Source organism: Corylus avellana, chromosome 4 (assembly GCF_965113065.1).
Source record: "Corylus avellana chromosome 4, dhCorAvel1.hap1.2, whole genome shotgun sequence".
In the NCBI taxonomy this organism is placed as follows: Eukaryota; Viridiplantae; Streptophyta; class Magnoliopsida; order Fagales; family Betulaceae; genus Corylus; species Corylus avellana.
Window position 1 is genome coordinate 576,092 of NC_142493.1, and position 23,576 is coordinate 599,667.

A 23,576-nucleotide genomic window follows, 5' to 3' on the forward strand; every position below is an offset into this window, starting at 1 on the left:
TGGTTGTTTTTTATTTGCAATGTAACAATTCGAACATAGAAGCCTCTAGAAAAGTGTTTGCAAAGCAAAATTCTTTTGGATAAAAAGCCCACACGTTTTCAATGAGAAGCATAAAATCACTTGCATTAGAAATATTGGATGGACGCTTCACATGAAACACTAGGTTAGCATGTGAGGTGTGGATTCCCTTATAATTAATTAGCCCCACTTGTTGGGAAATTATAGGGTTTTGACGTGCCACACATGGCACGTCAAAACCCTATAATTACTAATTATATATATTATCTTATTTAAATCATTATAAATGATATTCACAATTTAATTATATTAAAATTATATTAACTCTATCATATATTTACTCTATCCAATTACAAATAACTAGAGAAAAAATAAATTAGTATTCTAGACGTATAGATAATTAGACGTATCAACTGACCGACAATATATGTTGCGTTGGCCGATCGAGTTCATGTGAGGTTTGCGGGTCTTATAAAATAAATGCATCGAGTATTTTTTATATATATTTTTTTATAAATAATATGAGTAGCTATCATATTAATATTACTAGACTGATCGATTTATGCATGCATGATACATATATATATATATATATAAGCATACATATATACTAAGTAATTTATACCAATATGATAAACTATAATTTGCATATCGAATCAAAATTTAATTTTTTAGGCCAATTAACATTAATTTATTTTTTAATACATATTTTTTTATATCAAAATAAAAAATAGAGTTTTGGTATATATATATATATATATATATATATATATATAAAATATAAAATTTAAATTGAAATTTATAGGGTTTTGACGTGTCATGCATGACACGTCAAAACTTTTTGACGTGCCATGCATGGCACGTCAAAAGTTTTTGACGTGCCACACATGGCACGTCAAAACCCTATAATTACTAATTATATATATTATCTTATTTAAATCATTATAAATGATATTCACAATTTAATTATATTAAAATTATATTAACTCTATCATATATTTACTCTATCCAATTACAAATAACTAGAGAAAAAATAAATTAGTATTATAGACGTATAGATAATTAGACGTATCAACTGACCGACAACATATGTTGCGTTGGCCGATCGAGTTCATGTGAGGTTTGCAGGTCTTATAAAATAAATGCATCGAGTATTTTTTATATATTTTTTTTTATAAATAATATGAGTAGCTATCATATTAATATTACTAGACTGATCGATTTATGCATGCATGATACATATATATATATATACCAACTTCATTTATACTAATATGATAAACTATATATAATTTTCCTATCCAATCAAAATTAATTTTCTATGCCAAATAACATTAAGTGTTGTTTATTACATATTTTTTTTATATCATATTAAAATTATTTTTGATATATATATATATATATATATATATATATATAATTTTTTGACGTGTCATGCTTGACACGTCAAAAGTTTTTGACGTGCCATGCATGACACGTCAAAAGTTTTTGACGTGCCAAACATGGCACGTCAAAAACTTATATAATATATATATATATATATATTATCTTATTTAAACTATTTTCATAAAATTTTATTTATTTAAATGTTATTAAAATAGTATTTACTCTATCATATATATATATATATATATATATATATATATATATATTTATTCTCTCGAATTAAAATTAATTAGAGAATAAAAAAAAAAACCCCCATATATTCTAGATGTATAGATATATAATTAAATGTATCAACTAACCGGCCGCATATATTGTGTTTGTTGAGTTCATATGAGTTTTGCAGGTCTTATAAAATAAATGCATCGAGTATGTTTTATATATTTTTAGAAAAATAATATGTGTAGCTATCATATTAATATTAATAGACTGATCAATTTATGCATGCATACATATATACTAATGATAATAAACTATAATTTATACTAATGACAATAAATATTAATTTTTTATGCCAATTAACATTAATTGTTTGTTAATGCATATTTGTTTATATCAAAATTATTGTTAATTTTTTTTTTATTAAAAAAAGTTTTTTGACTTGTGGAATTGACACGTCAAAAGTTTTTGACGTGTCGATTCCACACGTCAAAAACTTTTGACGTGTCAATTTCACACGTCAAAAAACTTTTGACGTGTAAAAAAAGACACGTCAACAAAAATTTTTTTGACGTGCTTACTTAGACACGTCAAAAGTTTTTGACGTGGCAAACATAAGTTACTGTTTGCCACGTCAAAAAACTCATCTTTTTTTGTAGTGGTAAGATGCAAAAACTCTTGTTGAAACAAAATAATTCTAATTTAAAAATTAACAATAGAATAACTAAAATACAAGAGATAAAAATAAAATATACAAAAATTTCATAATAGTATATAATCAGCCAAGAGTGTTGTCCTTACAGGTTGATTCATGACTCTTGTAATATTTAACTCGGTGTGATTGGATCCCTTGACATGCAATCTCTTATGATTATATTATAATGTCTACTTTCATTAATGATGCACTTCCAAGAACGAAAGCTAATAAAGACAACCATTTTTTCTTGTGAGATAATTTCAAAATTTCTCTAGCAATAGGAAGAGGTGTAGAAGGAAAGATAAAAGATATATTCTCAATTGCCCTTTGGTGGGATTTGTTGAAGAGAATGTTAGCTTACAAAATAAGCTATCTAGCAATCAACTGCCACAATAAGGGAACAGGATCCTCTCCAGTCCATTATAGACTGGAGAATATCCAGTTCATGACTAGGATTTCATCTCAGAAATCCTATGACCACAAATAGGACACACATCTCATCAATAAAAATAAAATATTATTTTATATTAAAAAGATTTTAATAAAACAATTAAGAAAGAAAAAAGAAAAAGAAAAAGAAAAGAAGGGGGTGGCTGGCCACCATAGGGGGTGGCCGGCCACCCCCATTTTGGGTAGGGGGTGGCTTGAGCCACCCCCAAGGCTCTTGGGGGTGGTTCGGCCACCCCCTGGCCGGCCATCGGGGGTGGTTCAAGCCACCCCCTACCCAAAATGGGGGTGGCCTATGGTGGCCAGCCACCCTCTTCTTTTCTTTTTCTTTTTCTTTTTTCTTTCTTAATTGTTTTATTAAAATCTTTTTAATTTAAAATAATATTTTATTATTATTTTTATTGATGAGATGTGTATCTTATTTGTGGCCATAGGATTTCTGAGATGAAATCCTAGCCATGAACTGGATATTCTCCAGTCCATAATGGACTAGAGAGGATCCTGTTCCCACAATAAGGGCCATCCAACAATCATAACTATGCTAACAAACCTAACTAAGAGTCCTTCAGCTTAGTGAAATACTCCCATTTATAACTGGCAGACTGCTAATCTGCAAAACATCGAAATGTTTCACAGTAGAAAGAAATAACCGAGTAAGTCCGGAACTTTGTAAGTATAAAACTGTTTATACTAACAGACTAAAGTAATTGTTTGAAACATGCATTTTATAAAAGATCAATGTTGTCTCCATTATTATACCGGTTAGAGAAAATGTGGTTTATTTTATAAATTAGACCAGCATAATCTCAACAAGTCACTTGTATGTTGATACATGGAAATTATCAATACATATATAAGTTAATGGTCATAATGTTCTTCTGTATGGTCTATTTGAAGCCTCAACTCCTTCTCAATAGAGTTGGCATTCTCATGAGGGACTCGTAGTACAATACTGATATCCTAAATATTGCTGCATACCATCTTCAACTAGCAATCCAACCGAGTCCGACACTAAGTAGCCCATGTTGCTATTGAAGTCGTCCTAATGATCGCATTCATACATGGTGCAACGTCACAAACAAACATTGGATCTAAGGCCAGATATAAACATAAATTTCTTTGAGCATGAAGTTTTACCCATATAAAAGTATTTTATAATTATTTTTTTATACGTACTGGTGTGTCATGTTATATGATGTAAATATTGTTCATTATTTAGAAAAATTGTACTGCACTTACATTTTATATGCCAATACTAATGACTCTATCTTAAAATGACACTACCTTCTCCTTCGAAAAAGGATGAGATCATATGTTTTATATTCGCCATTAAATAGAGAATAGCCTCACGTGTTAATAGCCCAAGACTTTTATGATCCAACAGTCGGATAGAAGACGCGTAGCCCCAATAGCATTACTTTACCAAATCATTTCTGCCAGTCACGCCTTGTGCCCAACGTTTCCTTCCCCTCTCCTCTCAACGAATCTCTTCTGCTTTCGAAACCCTTCTGCAACTCGCCAACTCTGCATGCTTCCATTTTTTATTTGCTTTTCTCTTATCAAATCAGACCCGTGACAACCTTCCTACCGATCTACCACTCATTCACCACCATTAAGTTATTAACCAAGTGGGACATGTCCTTCTGCTACAACAGTCTCATGCGTCTAATTTCTGCAGTCCCTGCCCATGTTCGTGCTGACGAAAAAAATGATGCGGACTCTCTTTTCGTTGGCGTCAAAAACGATCTTAAGCACACAACCCGTACTGTTGACAATGCCTTACTGGTATGTGTTTCTACCATCATATTCTTCATAAGATTCTCTTTTTCACTTTTTTCTTCTAGTCCGTAAGTGGGATAATACAATTGTCGAGCATTAAGATTTAGCACGTTCATTCCAGGAGATCTGAACAAATATAGATGGGATGAATTTTTTTTTAGTTATTGATGGAATCAAGTTAGTCTTTGAGGTTTCTTTCACTGATAATTACTTATGACTTACTATATATAGGGCCAAGAACACCCGGAGAACCTGGTGTCCATAGACAGCTTCGATCCACTATTATGCAGGCTCGGACTCGAGCAACTTTCCTATGAGGTAATTACAAAGAATATATAGCACTTCTTTTTTCATCCCACAAAAATCCTGCACAATATATAACTGCACACAAAACTTATTTTAATTAGTGACACCTGTCCTTCAATATGTTTGAGTTTCTAAAAAATTAATTTTTGAGTTCTTAGATTAATGAATAAATAAATTTTAAGAATATTAAAGCAAATATGTGAGAAATAACACTTGTCGCTCATTAGACTAGGTCAGAAAAAAATTTGAAAATTTATGTCATATATAACTCTTTTTTTTTAAATGTTTGTGGCACACGAATTAGGATTGAGATGAATGCCATCGTTTTTACTGTATATTTACCAAATTAGCATTTTTTTTCATAGTAACAAATGTGTAATGTCAAATGGCATGGAAGTCTCTATGTGCGGAAATTGCACATGAAACAACTATTTCAATACTTAACAAACTTTCAAGCTATTCCTGGGAAGTTAACGCAGTGCTTGCACTTGAAGCTTTTCCTTTGAATTACAAGTATTTCTTGGCTCCTGCCCAGTTTCACTCATCACGCCAAGACGTCGAATCAGTGGAGATCCCAAAACATGTACCTACGACCTTAAAGCATTTACACCTCCAAAAATATAAGGAAAAGATTAGTGAAGTTAACAAAATGATCAATGACGTGTTGGACTTCTCGGAGTCTGTCATTGAGTTGAAGAAGGTATCTACTGCCAACTATATAAAGGATGAGCAACGCTCAGATATCGTAGGCCTTATCTCGTCGGGTGTCTATTGGATTATCATAACTGTTGTAGCTTGCACAACTCAGATATGTTGTCTCACTAGTGAAAAGTAAGTTGTTGTAGTCCTTGACACGTACAATGTATTCTCAAAAAGCATAACTTCTATACAGGTGTGGCACAAAGTAACCCCTTTGTGCCCACCAAGGAGGAGGATTTAACACCTCAGAATAGAGCATATTAGGAATATTAGCCCAAAACACCTTATTATATCAGGTTTCTTCAATTTTTTTTTTTTTTTTTTTTTTTTTTTTTTTAAAGAATGCGTAGGAGGGCTGAGGGTGGCGGCCAGCCCATTTGGGGTGGCCGGCAAGCCATCCCTGGCCTAGGACGCGGGCCACCCCTAGGCCATGGGGTGGCTTGCCGGCCACCCCAGATGGGGTGGGGGTGGCCAGCATGCCACCCCATGGCCTAGGGGTGGCCTGCGGGGCCACTCCATGGTCTGTGGTGGCTCACCGGCCACCCCAGATGGGCTGGGGGTGGCCGCGCGGCCACCTCCGCCCATCTGAGATGGCTGGCCGGCCACCCAAGTGGGGATGGGGTGGCTGGCAGGGCCAACCCTTCAATTTTTGTTTTAAAAAAATTTAATTAGTTTTTTAATTATTATTATTTTTTTTCATATTTGATATAATCTGCTGTGGTAGCGTTTTTTCTTTAAACTTAGGTTTATTCTAATATGCTAAGGTGTTACTTGCTGAGTGGTGGGCACAAAGGGCCGGGTGGCTTTGTGCCACCTCCATATAGAAGTGATCACTCTCATTCTCAAATCCTTCGTGTAGAAATCTCTGCATCTCTGCCATGTCACAATTATAAGACTTGTTGCAAAGCAATTGCTTATTGGCAAATTCATAAGTATTATACAAACGAGCTTGTATCCCGTGCAATGCATGGATTGTTTTTAAAAATGATAAGACAGAAAAAATAATAATAATAATTAGTGGATATATAAATGACAAAAAAAAAAAAAAAAGCATTGAGAGAGAAGTTTATTTAAAATACTTTCAAAGAGAGAAGTTTGATAAATTACACTAACTAATTTCCTTCTCCTCATTCAATTAATTAATTGGCTACCCAAAATAAAAAACTTTCATTAAATCATGGTTAAAAAATAAATGAATTATATCATTTATCTTTCTTCTTTACTCAAAAGCATAAACAAAAACATAAGCAATGAAATTTATAAGGTATAGGATGAAGTCCAATCAAATAGAGGTTTTTTTCTTCTTTTTTTCTTCCAACCATATAAAGTTTTTGTCCATATACTTTTCTCAATCCAAATGAAATTCATAGGTATAGAAAGTGGTCATGTCAATTAGATATTTTTTCTTTTGACAATCGTTCGTATATATAACGTTAAAAAAAAAAACTACGTTTACAGTAAAAAAATATTATAAAAATTAAAACAAAAAATAGAGACAAAAAAATGGAGTCAAAAGCACATAATCACAAAAAATAAAATAAAAATAAATAGACTATTTACTTCTTTGCTACATCATTTATCATTCTCTCTTAACACACCCCTTCAAATGCAAATTTCATAACCCAAACATTTTTTTTAAAGAAAAACACATATTTCATCAAATAAACTAATTGCAAATTAACAAGAATTAAAATCGATCCTTGATATCTATCGATTAGGGAAAGAGATCGAGAACACATGATGTGATACCAGTTATATCTTAATACAAATAAAATTCATAAATTCTGGACATTTAGAAAAAAAAAAAAAAAAAAAAAATACAGAGCAAAATAAACAAAAACAAATAATTTCATTCAAAATTTAAGGCAATCAAATAAATCATTTCACGTCAGGTTCAATGCTTCATTATACATTTAGTGTTTTGAAAGAGTTTATGTTCCTTTTATGTACAACAATCAAATAATTTTTTTTTTTCCTTCTTTTGCTCTTAAGAAGAGAAGGAAAAAAAAAAAAAAAAAAATCCAAAAATGCATGAAAATCCAAGTAAGTCACACAAAATGCCAAAAAAAAAAAAAAAAATCCCATAAAACATTCAAATGAATTAAAATATAGACCTATTATATTTCAATACAAATAAAACTCATATAATTTTGAACATTCGAAATAAATACAGAGCAAAATAAACAATTTTTTTTTAATAAATATAAAATAAACAAAATCTTCATTAAAATGGATGAACAAAATCTAAAAATTATATATAAAAAAAAAAGCTACATTCACATGCATGGAATGCGTTGCAATATGGATTAGAATTTTATATATATTCTGGATCTGTTGTTAGAGCAGTTGTAGTGGATAAATCGAAACTAAATTCAGTAGGCTAGATACACATGATTCTTAAAGATGATATTCTAATACTTATCCTGGTCATCTTAAACATAAACCAATTAATGAAATAAGTGATCAATTTAATTATAACATAAAAGAAACTAATTTTAGACAAAAAGCAAATAAATAATATAAAAATTTAATCAACCAATAAGGACAAAAAATGGAATTCAGAGTGTAGAGCCACATATAATAAAAATAACGAATGGATTATTTATCGTTCTCTACTACGTTATTTACCATTATCTTTCAACACGATCTGCAAATACAATTTCCAGGACTTAATCAAAATTAATATTAATATAACATAAATTAATTGTCTTTTTGTATTTGTTGCAGAAAAATGAAAAATAGTAATATAATAGAAAATAAATTAATTTCTTTTCCGTGTACTTTCTTGGTTTCAATTAAATTCACATGTATACAAAAAGTCTTGTCAAATACATAATTTTTTTTTTAAAACATCTTCTCAAATCTCAATATATAATAATAAATGAAACTACTTTTAGAACAGAAGTTAAAAAAATAATATAAAAGTTAGTACAAAAAATAACACAAAACAACAAAAAATAAAGAAACAAATGGTTTATTTATCATTCTTTTTTAAGGCGGCCTGCAAATGTAAAGTAACCTACATTTAACAAACAAAATACATCTTCATAAATCTCTATTGATTAGGGAAAGAAACTGAAAATTCGTCGAAGTTAAAGGTGAGACAGATATATTTGAGAGTTCAACGCAAAACTTACATTCGAAATGTAAATCTAACATTTAGTTTAAAACTTATGTTTAATGAGAGGGAATTTGGTGTTTGAGTAAAGTGTGAAACATAGTGTTTTAAACCAAATCCGAATCCCCCTTTCTCGCTTTGAAAAAAAAGAAAACAAACAAACTTAAAACAAAATCCAAATTTCTATATGTGAAAAAGAGGGGAAGTAGTACTGGTGTTTGAGTGAAAGTGTGAAACATGGTGTTTTAAACCAAATTCAAAATGAATTTGAAAATAGTAATTTTCTTAATCAAATTAGCACCAACAACTACCGAAATATACATCACAAATGAAGAATATAATAGAAAGAAAAAAAAAAATCTAAATTTCTATTCATGAAAAAGAGGAGAAGTGGTGTTTGAGTAAAAGTGTGAAACATGGTGTTTTAAACTAAGTCAAAAACTGACGAATTTGAAAAGAGTAATTTTCTTAGTCAAATTGGCACCAACAATTACCGAAATATACATCACCAAAAAAGAAGAAGAAAAATCCAAATTTCTATACGTGAAAAAGAGGGGAAGTGGTGTTTGAGTAAAAGTGTGAAGCATGGTGTTTTAAACCAAGTCCAAAACGAATTTGAAAAGAGTAATTTTCTTAATCAAATTTGCACCAACAACTACCGAAATATACATCACAAAAAAAAAAAAAAAAAAAAAATCCAAATTTCTATACGTGAAAAATAGGGGAAGTGGTATTTAAGTAAAAGTGTGAAACATGGTGTTTTAAACCAAGTTCAAAACTGACAATTTGAAAAGAGTAATTTTCTTAATCAAATTGGCATCAACTATCGAAATGCACATCACCAAAAAAGAAAAAGAAAAAATCAAAATTTCTATGCGTGAAAATGAGGGGAAGTGGTGTTGGAGTGAAAGTGTAAAACATGGTGTTTTAAACCAAGTTCAAAATTGACGAATTTGAAAAGAGTAATTTTCCTAATCAAATTTACACCAACAACTACCGAAATATACATCACAAAGAATTTAAAACAAAAAAAAAATCCAAATTTATTTAAGTGAAAAAATTGGGAACCTTCAAAACTCGATTGGATGAGAGTCAAACCGTGATGGTTCTCCTTTTTCTTTCTCTCTTAATTTCTGATTGCTTTTGCTTTGCCTCTCTGTGGCAAAACCAAACGTTCGATCGCCTCAAGCTAGCTTCATCTCCGCCAAACAATTTTGCCAACAACCCAACTTTCCATTCCCGGAGGAGTTTTCGAAATATCCCACAAAATATCAGTTTGTCGACTACCTTGAATCCTATACGAAACACTTCAATGAAAGAGTGCAGTCTACTAAGTATGCCAAAACTTTTGGTTTGTGGAGGATCCAAACCAATAGAGAAAGCAGTTCAAACAACCAAGGCAATCAAGTTGAGTACATTTGCCGGTGGCTCGTGGTGGCCAGCCAACGGTGAGAATGTAAAGAAAGTGGTGCCGAAGTTTGAAGGCTTCGAAGAGTTTGGTGGTGACGTCATGCATGCTTGTGACTACAAATCCGGCGAGAGTTATAGTGGGGAGCGTGTATTAGTTGTTGGTTGTGGGAATTCAGGCATGGAGGTCCCCCTGCATCATGTAGAACATCCCGAAGCCATCTTCTTCTCCATAGTTGTCCCCTTGAGATGCTCTATGTTGGAATAACCGCATGCCATAGACGTTTAGGAGAAACAAAGTGAGGAGAGAGGTATGAAAAAGAGGTTTGATTTAGATATGTGGTTTTAAAAGAGGTTTGATTTACTGTTTATTGGATAAGTTATTTTTTCAAAATAACTGAAGGTACAACGCTTCACCAAAGCTTTGTTTTTGTTAAAAAAAAAAAAAAACTAAACGTTTGTTTTACACTTAAACATGGACAATTGTCTTCATAAAAAGACGTCACATGTCGCAATATTAGCCTCTCTAAGTCATAACTCCGCTTTCATATATATGATGATGATTAGATGATTAGATTAGATATATATATTAGATTAGATTAGATTAGATATGGCAGTTGAGATTGAGAAAGTGGGTAGTTTGAAAAAAAAACACATGTGTTTTCATTTTAAATAGAATGACACATGTCATGATATTAGCCTATTCTATTTAAAACTTAAAAATATTTAAACACACAGTTTCATTTAATATAATGATTTGTCAGATAAATAGAATGCCACGTGTCAAACTCTTAGACTCTCCTGTCTAAAACTCTCTATTATATATTATATAAGCTTGTACCCCGTGCAATGCACGGGTTGTACGTTTTTAAAAATGAAAGGACAGAAAATAATAATAATAATAATAATAATAATAATAACAATTAATGGACGTATAAATGACAGAAGTAAAAAAAAAAAAAAAAAAAAAAATAAGAACCCTTCTATAAAGCTTTAAAAGAAAAAGAAAATCATTGAGAGATCATTTACATTTTACAACAACACAAATGCTCAAGTCATTTTTCCATGCCCTTAGGCCTTATCCTTGCATAATTGCATTATCAAAAATAACTTTATTTAAAATACTTTCAAATAGAGAAGTTTGAAAAATTATACTAACTAATTTCCTTCTCCTCTTTGAATTAACTAATTGGCTATCCAAAATAAAAAAAAACATTCATTAAATCATGGTTATCATTAAATTTAGAATTTTATAAACTGTAATCCTTATAAATTGAAACATATTAAATAGTTGTACTTATAGATGTAGTAAACGAAAGGAACTATAAATATTTTTTTGACTATATAATCATTCAAAAAAAACCTTTTATTTTTATTTTTATTATATATATATATATATATATATTTTTTTTTTTTTTTTTTTGTACCACATCAGTTTGTAAAAGTATTTTTTGTAAAATGTGTTTGTAAACTTAGCATTTCTCATACCCACCATAAAAGCCTAATTGTAACAATCTTATAAGTACCTAAATGAGTCTTGTAAATATTCTTGACTATCAAAATAACACATTATCACACACATCATATTTCTTATATTAACTATTAGGCTACCCAAAAATTAATTTGATATAACCTCATAAAAATTTTGAAGGTAAAAATCATAATCTATTATAAAAACTCTAAAAGCTAATGTCGTCGATCAATTCTTTATTCTATGCTTTATTTTTTCCTACGAAATGTCCTTGATCAAACAATATTTATATATATAATGAACAGCAGCGTAAACTAAAAAATCGTCATACCTCGTATCAAAAACAACGATAGAAAACTCTCTCAACATTATTTCCCTTAATTCATTATAAAATTTACAAAAAGGGAAAATTAAGCAATTAGAATTAAACAAAATATATAAATTAGAATAGAAGATAAAGACAAATCGAAAAGATAAGAGCAGAAACACAAAATATAAAGTCAAACAAAAAATGAAAAATACTAATATAATAGAAAAAAGTTGTCTTCGCTATATACTTTTTTTTTGCTCCAATAAAACCTTTAAAGCCAATGATAACAATCAATTAAGCACCTAAACAATGTGCATTAAACATAGGAAAAAAACTATCAATGTACAATATCGTAAACTAAAAAATCGTCATATCTCTTATCAAAAACACCAATAGAAAACTCTATATTCACACAAAAGCATATATGTGTCAAACATAATAGATAATCTACAAATTGGATAAGAACAATTTAAGTTATTATATCATAATGCTATGTTTTTGTACTTAAAAGTGAAAAATTGGCATCAATCTTAATTTCAATTTAACCAAAAATGAAAAATAGGAATGCATTTTAAAACAACCTTAAAGCATATCAATTATAGATCTGCCATGTTAATTATTTTACCTAAAGAGTGCAATACAAACAAAATGTATTGTTAGAAATTAATGCTAGAAAAAAAAAAAGTAAAGAACCTAAATAAAAATTAAGAAGAATAATGAAAAAAAAAGAACAATAATAAATCACTTGCATTTAATTACAAACATTATATATATATTTTGTAAAAAAGTTAAGATAAATATAACAATAGTTTCAGTGACATTGTTTTGAATCATATTTCAACTAAATAATATAATTATATAACAATTCATTTTATTAATTGTAATATTTATATAGCAAGGAAATCTATAGAGAAAAACGTACACTAACAACATTAAGCAATTAATGCTACAAAACAAAATAAAGTTATTAAATAAAAATTCAAGAAAAAAATAATGGCTATACCTCTAGGCATATTGTAAATTATTTCCAAAAAAAATAAAAAGCAATCACATGTATTCTATATTTACGAACTTGATAAATTAGGATAATTTGAAGAAAAAAAAAATCAAGACAAATATTACTATAGTTTCAGTGACATTGTTTTGAATCATATTTCAACTAAATAATATAATTATATAACAATTCATTTTATTAATTGTAATATTTATATAGCAAGGAAATCTATAGAGAAAAACGTACACTAACAACATTAAGCAATTAATGCTACAAAACAAAATAAAGTTATTAAATAAAAATTCAAGAAAAAAATAATGGCTATACCTCTAGGCATATTGTAAATTATTTCCAAAAAAAATAAAAAGCAATCACATGTATTCTATATTTACGAACTTGATAAATTAGGATAATTTGAAGAAAAAAAAAATCAAGACAAATATTACTATAGTTTCAGTGACATTGTTTTTGAACAGTTTGTGTAAATATTTGTAGTTAAATGAGTTGCAATTGCAAATATGATTTCTTGTTAGTATGTGTTTATACATTTTTAAAAAAAAAATTTGAAAAAATATTGAAATCAAAACAAACTTAAAAAGGTTTGAAGTGTAAAAAAATTGTACAAACATAATCAAATCTAAAATTTGAAATAGTTTGAACAGGAGGACGATCTAGAAACAAAATATTGAAATTAAAACAAGCTGAAAAGCATTTGGAGAGAACAAAAATTTTACAAACGTAATTAAATCTAATTTTAGAAAAATTTTGAGCAGGAGAAGAAAAGCATTTGGAGAGAACAAAAATTGTACAAACCTAATTAAATTTGATTTTTGAAATATTTTGAATAGGAAGACGATCTAGAAACAAACTGAAAAATGTTTGGAGAGAAAAAAATTGTACAAATTAAATGGAACCTTTTTTTTCTCTCAAGAAGCACAAAAAGAAAAAGAAAGATAAGAAAACCTTGTTGACGAAGATAATTTTCTGTTCATTTGTTGTAGTCTGTGATGTTTTAAACTGTAAAGACGGTTAGTTTATCACCTTCAATGGAAGGGGAAACCATGTTTGAGTGAAAGTGAAACAAAATTTTGAAATCAAAACAAACTGAAAAACACTTGTAGAGAACAAAAAATGTACTAACGTAATTAAATCTGATTTTTGAAATATTTTGAAGAGAAGGAGAAAACCATTTGGAGATGACAAAAATTGTACAAACGTAATTAAATCTGATTTTTGAAATATTTTGAACAGGAGAACGATCTAGAAACAAACTGAAAAACGTTTGGAGAGAAAAAAAAATTGTGCAAATTAAACGAACATTTTTTTTTTCTCAAGAAGCACAAAAAGAAAAAGAAAGAAAAGAGAACCTTGTTGACGAAGATGATTTTCTTTTCTTTGTTGTTGTATGTAATGTTTTAAAATGTAAAGACCGTTAGTTTATCAAGTTTAATGGAAGGGGAAACAGTGTTTGAGTGAAAGTGTGAAACATGACAACTTTTGATTGTTTTTAACTTAAAATGACACTTGGTAGCATTTTAAAACACCACATGCCGCAATTTTATGCCCTTCTACTAAAAACTACCCTATTATATATAGAAGATTAGATTATATATGATATTAGAGATTTGATATTAGATTATATTAAATATTAGATAACCATGGGGATAAATAATGTTTGATGGCTGTTGAGATTGAGAAAGAGGGTAGTTTGAAAAAAAAACACGTGTGTTTTGATTTTAAATGGAATGACACATGTCATAATATTAGCCTATTCTACTTAAAACTTTAAAAATTTCAAACGCACAGTTTCATTTAATATAATGATTTGTCAGATAAATAGAGTGCCATGTGTTAAACTCTTAGACTCTCCTGTCTAAAACTCTCCTATTATATATTATATTAGATTAGATTATATATTTAATAGATAATATTGTCCTTTTAATCTATTACAAATGACCATGGTTGCATGATTTCAGGGACAAGACACATGATGTTTCGCTCTTGGCTTCCGAGCTCTCAAACCGAAAGAACTCGATACGATGGGAACAATCTCTTATAGGTACGTACTTTGGGTTTTGGTTACCGTTATTGAACCAACACGTGATAAGCAAGAAAACGTTCTACCAACTCGATCGTATAACTTTATTTTTACAATTTTTTTATAATATTATTTTATTTTTGTAATGAGAACATCTTAAATAAAAAGAATGGTTAAATACTAAAAACCCTTTAGGGTTTGGACACCTTAATTTTTTTTCCCCTAGGTTTTGATTTGTATCATAGGAGGTACATGTGGTTTTGATAAAGACCAAATTGGTCCTTCCATCCATTGACCGTTAGTTAATTTAACGGAAGTCCACGTCATTGACACGTAGACCAATTAAAATTCGACACCAGGTATAAGTGGCCACGTCATCAGTGATGACGTGGCCACCTAATTAAATTTTTTATTTCTTTTCTTAAAAAAAATTAAAAAATATATTTTTTTTCAAATAAAAAAAAAAGAAAAAAAAGAAAAAAAAAATTGTGTGGCCTAATACTAGTGGCTAGTTTGTCCGGGAGGCATCTACACATCGTATTTCTTTTGTGCCATTTCGAGATCTCAATAAGAGCTCATCAATTTCAAGATCTCAATGGAAGCATAAAATAATTTCAAAATATTTTCATATAGTGCCGACATATGAAAAATTTTTTCACATAGTGCCAACATGAAAATTTTTTTCATATTGGGAATGAAAGTTTTTTTTTTCGTATAGTGCCGACATGTTACATTTCTAATATATCAATTTGAGCACGAACTTTTATAGATATTTTGTTGTAATGCATATATTGTGTGAATTATCAAATTTTTAGGGTGTAAAAATTTTTTATTATGCCAAAAAAATTTTAGCGGCACCCATAGTATAAATTGTCTGGCTCCGCCACTGGGTACGTTAGCCACAAGGCCGATTTGAATCATAAGGAAGCATGCTCCATTATATTAGATCTATTGCACATGCAATATAATGGCTTAAAAATGGGCAACAATGCTGACCAAAGTTACTTGTTCACTGCAGAGAAAAAGAAGGCAGAAATGAAACTGAATGAACTTTTACAAACACCTGACGAAATCGTGGACGTTTTCAAGGGGTTGATTTTTTCCAAGGATGATAAGCAGTCTCTTTTTGATGGTTCCACCAAGGAAATGGTTAGCTCTGCAAAACAAACAAACTTTTTGTAGAATTTCTTTTTTCTCACTTTTGCACCAAATAAATAATTGAAGTTCACTATGGGTACATACCAAGCGCAGAATGCCTATTCCATTAGAAAAAAGAAATAGCTTTTATTAAAAATGGAAGAAGGTTGAATAGAATAACTTTAGTGTCAAAGCATATGATAAGGCTCTAATACGTGTAACTATTTCCAATAAAAGTTATGTATTTTCCTAATGAAATAGTCATTCCGCGTACCAAACGTAACCTGTGTTACAAGAATTATGCAAATTAATAATATTAAGCATGAAATGTCAAGCAATATCACTTTTGGGTCATAACAATCAAGACCGTGGCCAAATTCAAAATATTATTGGGCCAACGAAAAATAGTTAAACACTATAGACTTGTGGCCAAACTTTCCAACACATGTTCAAAGGATTTTGGACCAGCTGGAATGATTGGCTATCATGCTGGCCCTGCATAATAATACCTTTTATTTTCAATTTTTTCGTAGGTAATTCGTCAATGTACTAGACTACAGTCACAACTGCATCATTAATTTACACTTGCAGCAAAATTGAATATTATAGTACCACCTTTGAATTATGTGCACAAACAGGTGAGCGTTGACGTGCTGAAAGAGAAGAATATTCTATTGTTCATTTCAAGCTTGAACATCTCCAGTGATGACATCTCGACTTTGATTCCAATTTATATTGGAATAAGGAAGAAGGACAAGTTCAAAATTGTATGGATCCCAATTGTGGAGCAGTGGACCAATTACCTGCGAATGCAATTTGAGATGTTGCGGTTTGATATGCCATGGTACATAATGCAATACTTTTCACCAGTAGCAGGAATCGAGTTCATTAAGGAGGAGTGGCACTTTGATAATGAGCCTATTGTCGTGGAGCTGAACTCGCAAGGGGATGTCAAAAACAAAGATGCACTCGACTTGATTCGGGAAGTCGGAATGGATGCACTAGTTGCAGGTAGAGGTAGAGGTTGGTATATTCCGGAGACGGCTTTGAGCAATGCACATTGATGCAGGTCGCAGGTTCCCTGGTCGTGCGATCGATCGCACTATACCTGCGATCGATCGCACACGGAGCATTATGTTAATTTTCTGCGTTGTTAAATTAGGTCAAGCCGTCTTTATTTCCTTGTTTTAGTAGGATTAGGGTTTTGGGAGCCTTTATTTCGTTATTTTATTAGGTGTAGGGTTTTGGGGATATTTATGTCATATTTTATTATGTTTAGGGTTTTGGGGCTATAAATATATGCTTATAGCCTCTAGAGAAAACAGTTGTTGTTTATTATTGATTTTGATTAATGAGAATACTCAGAGTTGAGTTTATTCTTCTTTTCCTATAAACTTTAGAGAGTATCTATTGTTTTTAGAAGAATTCTTAGGTCTTTGATAGAATCTAGATCTGGAATTGTTTATCCGTTCTTTTATTGTTGTTCTTCGCTGCAGCCTACTAAGTCACGCTGCATCAGTTGGTATCAGAGCTCAGTTACGTTCCATGAATGGGGAGGAGCAACCGCTTTGCAGACATGAACGAGGTGTACGTGCGCACAGAGACAACACATAAGGAGCAACCGGCGATTCGTTTGCGGCACATGGAGGAGAGGTTTGGTGGTCTAACCGTGCGGAAGGAGGGGCGTGCGTGCACCCAACACGGGGTCCCTACCGATCACTTGGCCGACATGGATGGTCAGAGCGTTCGTCGTCGTCAACCAAAGCCGATGTACGCGGTGGCGGGTGATAAATTTATCGTTGAGAGTGAACCTGTCAATCCTTATGCGGGGCGCGGAGTGCGGAAGGAATTTCCAACGGCACAAGCCTATGCTATACCACGGGGCGCAGGCGTCAAGCTCGACACCCAAAAAGAAAAGATAGAAAAGTCAAAAAAAAAGAGGGTGCCTAAGGAGGCGGCAGAGATGACGAATCAATCGGTGATTCGTTGGCAACGCATGAAGGATGATGTGGAGATATTGCGGAAAGAAATAGAGGCCTTCACGACCCGAGTTGACAACCTAGTCGGCCCTAAAGTTCGTCACCATCAAGCAAATCCAGGCTTTGTGGATGAAGATAATGTGGTTGTCGTTCATAGGGTGCAATCTCAACGACGGAGAGCATGGAGTGAGACGGAGATGCCGCGACAGGCCAACTTGACCATTATTCGCGAGCCTCAAATCCATCAACCAAATCTATATTCTATGGAGGAGGAAAGAGAATTGGTAAATGAAGAGTTTCAGGAATCCGAGTTCATTAATGAAGAGTTCACACACGAAGATGTTGAAGATCCTTCGCAAGAATTCGTGGATTGGAATCCTCCACCAACCTATGATGAGGAGCCCGAAGAAGATGACTCATGGGAAGAGGAAAGACCCACGGAGGAGCACGAAAAAGATGGATTTTTTTCCTTGTTTGGCGGTCTCTATCCCGAAGAAGATGACCCGTTGGAAGAGGAAGAATCCCCGGATGATGTTGGCGATTATGGAGAGGTTGATGAAGACTTTTCAGGTGAAGTGTCTAATTTTAATAGTGAAGAGGTTGATTATGTTGATTTCCTTGGCGTTGAAGATATTTTAAATTCGTCTAACGAAGATTATGGTGAGTTTTATGCGGATGAGGAAAATTATATGTTCACAGGGGAAACAATAGTTGACCCGTTCTTGAGTATTTTTATGGCACATGGAAGGGAGAAGGAACGGGAGAAGAACGGCAAATCTCAAGTATTGCCAAGTGGTGTATGGGGCTTTCATGTCAACCATCAAGGTATTTCGATGACGAGAAATGTCACCCTTATTTTCGGGCGTTGTCTTGGCTTGGTATTGAGGAACAACGAGTGGGATGAATTGACTGGGCATCCGAAGGATCGTGGAAAGAACCGGTGGAATTCGAGGGCGAATTCTCTCCAACAAGGGGAGGATGATGCAGGTCGCAGGTTCCCTGGTCGTGCGATCGATCGCACTATACCTGCGATCGATCGCACACGGAGCATTATGTTAATTTTCTGCGTTGTTAAATTAGGTCAAGCCGTCTTTATTTCCTTGTTTTAGTAGGATTAGGGTTTTGGGAGCCTTTATTTCGTTATTTTATTAGGTGTAGGGTTTTGGGGATATTTATGTCATATTTTATTATGTTTAGGGTTTTGGGGCTATAAATATATGCTTATAGCCTCTAGAGAAAACAGTTGTTGTTTATTATTGATTTTGATTAATGAGAATACTCAGAGTTGAGTTTATTCTTCTTTTCCTATAAACTTTAGAGAGTATCTATTGTTTTTAGAAGAATTCTTAGGTCTTTGATAGAATCTAGATCTGGAATTGTTTATCCGTTCTTTTATTGTTGTTCTTCGCTGCAGCCTACTAAGTCACGCTGCATCAGTTGGTATCAGAGCTCAGTTACGTTCCATGAATGGGGAGGAGCAACCGCTTTGCAGACATGAACGAGGTGTACGTGCGCACAGAGACAACACATAAGGAGCAACCGGCGATTCGTTTGCGGCACATGGAGGAGAGGTTTGGTGGTCTAACCGTGCGGAAGGAGGGGCGTGCGTGCACCCAACACGGGGTCCCTACCGATCACTTGGCCGACATGGATGGTCAGAGCGTTCGTCGTCGTCAACCAAAGCCGATGTACGCGGTGGCGGGTGACAAATTTATCGTTGAGAGTGAACCTGTCAATCCTTATGCAGGGCGCGGAGTGCGGAAGGAATTTCCAACGGCACAAGCCTATGCTATACCACGGGGCGCAGGCGTCAAGCTCGACACCCAAAAAGAAAAGATAGAAAAGTCAAAAAAAAAGAGGGTGCCTAAGGAGGCGGCAGAGATGACGAATCAATCGGTGATTCGTTGGCAACGCATGAAGGATGATGTGGAGATATTGCGGAAAGAAATAGAGGCCTTCACGACCCGAGTTGACAACCTAGTCGGCCCTAAAGTTCGTCACCATCAAGCAAATCCACGCTTTGTGGATGAAGATAATGTGGTTGTCGTTCATAGGGTGCAATCTCAACGACGGAGAGCATGGAGTGAGACGGAGATGCCGCGACAGGCCAACTTGACCATTATTCGCGAGCCTCAAATCCATCAACCAAATCTATATTCTATGGAGGAGGAAAGAGAATTGGTAAATGAAGAGTTTCAGGAATCCGAGTTCATTAATGAAGAGTTCACACACGAAGATGTTGAAGATCCTTCGCAAGAATTTGTGGATTGGAATCCTCCACCAACCTATGATGAGGAGCCCGAAGAAGATGACTCATGGGAAGAGGAAAGACCCACGGAGGAGCACGAAAAAGATGGATTTTTTTCCTTGTTTGGCGGTCTCTATCCCGAAGAAGATGACCCGTTGGAAGAGGAAGAATCCCCGGATGATGTTGGCGATTATGGAGAGGTTGATGAAGACTTTTCAGGTGAAGTGTCTAATTTTAATAGTGAAGAGGTTGATTATGTTGATTTCCTTGGCGTTGAAGATATTTTAAATTCGTCTAACGAAGATTATGGTGAGTTTTATGCGGATGAGGAAAATTATATGTTCACAGGGGAAACAATAGTTGACCCGTTCTTGAGTATTTTTATGGCACATGGAAGGGAGAAGGAACTGGAGAAGAACGGCAAATCTCAAGTATTGCCAAGTGGTGTATGGGGCTTTCATGTCAACCATCAAGGTATTTCGATGACGAGAAATGTCACCCTTATTTTCGGCTGCGATCGATCGCACACGGAGCATTATGTTAATTTTCTGCGTTGTTAAATTAGGTCAAGCCGTCTTTATTTCCTTGTTTTAGTAGGATTAGGGTTTTGGGAGCCTTTATTTCGTTATTTTATTAGGTGTAGGGTTTTGGGGATATTTATGTCATATTTTATTATGTTTAGGGTTTTGGGGCTATAAATATATGCTTATAGCCTCTAGAGAAAACAGTTGTTGTTTATTATTGATTTTGATTAATGAGAATACTCAGAGTTGAGTTTATTCTTCTTTTCCTATAAACTTTAGAGAGTATCTATTGTTTTTAGAAGAATTCTTAGGTCTTTGATAGAATCTAGATCTGGAATTGTTTATCCGTTCTTTTATTGTTGTTCTTCGCTGCAGCCTACTAAGTCACGCTGCATCAGTTGGTATCAAAGCTCAGTTACGTTCCATGAATGGGGAGGAGCAACCGCTTTGCAGACATGAACGAGGTGTACGTGCGCACAGAGACAACACATAAGGAGCAACCGGCGATTCGTTTGCGGCACATGGAGGAGAGGTTTGGTGGTCTAACCGTGCGGAAGGAGGGGCGTGCGTGCACCCAACACGGGGTCCCTACCGATCACTTGGCCGACATGGATGGTCAGAGCGTTCGTCGTCGTCAACCAAAGCCGATGTACGCGGTGGCGGGTGATAAATTTATCGTTGAGAGTGAACCTGTCAATCCTTATGCGGGGCGCGGAGTGCGGAAGGAATTTCCAACGGCACAAGCCTATGCTATACCACGGGGCGCAGGCGTCAAGCTCGACACCCAAAAAGAAAAGATAGAAAAGTCAAAAAAAAAGAGGGTGCCTAAGGAGGCGGCAGAGATGACGAATCAATCGGTGATTCGTTGGCAACGCATGAAGGATGATGTGGAGATATTGCGGAAAGAAATAGAGGCCTTCACGACCCGAGTTGACAACCTAGTCGGCCCTAAAGTTCGTCACCATCAAGCAAATCCAGGCTTTGTGGATGAAGATAATGTGGTTGTCGTTCATAGGGTGCAATCTCAACGACGGAGAGCATGGAGTGAGACGGAGATGCCGCGACAGGCCAACTTGACCATTATTCGCGAGCCTCAAATCCATCAACCAAATCTATATTCTATGGAGGAGGAAAGAGAATTGGTAAATGAAGAGTTTCAGGAATCCGAGTTCATTAATGAAGAGTTCACACACGAAGATGTTGAAGATCCTTCGCAAGAATTCGTGGATTGGAATCCTCCACCAACCTATGATGAGGAGCCCGAAGAAGATGACTCATGGGAAGAGGAAAGACCCACGGAGGAGCACGAAAAAGATGGATTTTTTTCCTTGTTTGGCGGTCTCTATCCCGAAGAAGATGACCCGTTGGAAGAGGAAGAATCCCCGGATGATGTTGGCGATTATGGAGAGGTTGATGAAGACTTTTCAGGTGAAGTGTCTAATTTTAATAGTGAAGAGGTTGATTATGTTGATTTCCTTGGCGTTGAAGATATTTTAAATTCGTCTAACGAAGATTATGGTGAGTTTTATGCGGATGAGGAAAATTATATGTTCACAGGGGAAACAATAGTTGACCCGTTCTTGAGTATTTTTATGGCACATGGAAGGGAGAAGGAACGGGAGAAGAACGGCAAATCTCAAGTATTGCCAAGTGGTGTATGGGGCTTTCATGTCAACCATCAAGGTATTTCGATGACGAGAAATGTCACCCTTATTTTCGGGCGTTGTCTTGGCTTGGTCTTGAGGAACAACGAGTGGGATGAATTGACTGGGCATCCGAAGGATCGTGGAAAGAACCGGTGGAATTCGAGGGCGAATTCTCTCCAACAAGGGGAGGATGATGCAGGTCGCAGGTTCCCTGGTCGTGCGATCGATCGCACTATACCTGCGATCGATCGCACACGGAGCATTATGTTAATTTTCTGCGTTGTTAAATTAGGTCAAGCCGTCTTTATTTCCTTGTTTTAGTAGGATTAGGGTTTTGGGAGCCTTTATTTCGTTATTTTATTAGGTGTAGGGTTTTGGGGATATTTATGTCATATTTTATTATGTTTAGGGTTTTGGGGCTATAAATATATGCTTATAGCCTCTAGAGAAAACAATGCAGCGAAGGATAGTAATGAACAAGAAAACAGCAAGTAGAAGGGATAAATATTTCTAAGATTGTGAGACTATCACAAGAATCAAAGAAACCTTCTCAAATCAATAGATGCTATCTATAAATTTAAGGGAAAAGTGATGAAGAAACTCAACTCTGAGTATTCTTATTGAGAAAACCAAATAATAATCATAAAAACTGAGTTTGCTAGAGGCTATAAGCATGTATTTATAGCCTCCAATACTCCTAATACTACTAAAATACGGAATAGGGACTTTCAAAACCCTAATCCCAACAAAATAAGGAAAGAAAGTCGTTTTACAGCGAAATAAATGCGGAAAAGTAACATAAGCGCCCCGAGTGCGCTCGATCGCAGGTAACTTGCGATCGATCGCACTTCCAGAGGCTAGGTGCGCTCAATTATGCGATCGATCGCTGAAACAGGGGCCATCGGTCGCAGTTCCAGGAACTCCATTCTCCAACACAGGGGAACTGCGATCGATCGCAATCAGGGTGCGATCGATCGCACTTCCAGGGACTACTTCTTTTGCTGCGCGAGTCTGGGATCGTGTCACCATCTTCTGGGGCGTCTTCACACACTTATCCATTCCCGTCTTCTTCATGAAGTCCCATACACTTCGGTCTACATCATCCTCCCCAGGTTGGAGAGAATTCGCCCTCGAATTTGCATCCTCGTCCGAAGAA

The 23,576-nt window shown here is 34.0% G+C and overlaps 1 protein-coding gene across 2 annotated transcripts; it reads left to right on the forward strand.

The window, feature by feature from the left end:
• Positions 1-4,281: 4,281 nt before the first annotated feature.
• On the forward strand, positions 4,282-5,755 carry LOC132180118 (uncharacterized). Of its 2 annotated transcripts, none has more exons than XR_015911983.1 (3): positions 4,282-4,549; positions 4,775-4,861; positions 5,344-5,755. XR_015911983.1 is itself a non-coding variant. In XM_059592975.2 (3 exons), exons 1-3 carry the CDS (start codon positions 4,400-4,402, stop codon positions 5,682-5,684), a joined length of 558 nt encoding a protein of 185 aa, XP_059448958.2. In that variant the 5' UTR covers positions 4,282-4,399; the 3' UTR covers positions 5,685-5,755. The 2 variants fall into 2 exon arrangements, 1 of the variants encoding a protein (XP_059448958.2); XM_059592975.2 differs by having other exon boundaries at positions 5,364-5,755.
• Positions 5,756-23,576: the final 17,821 nt, after the last annotated feature.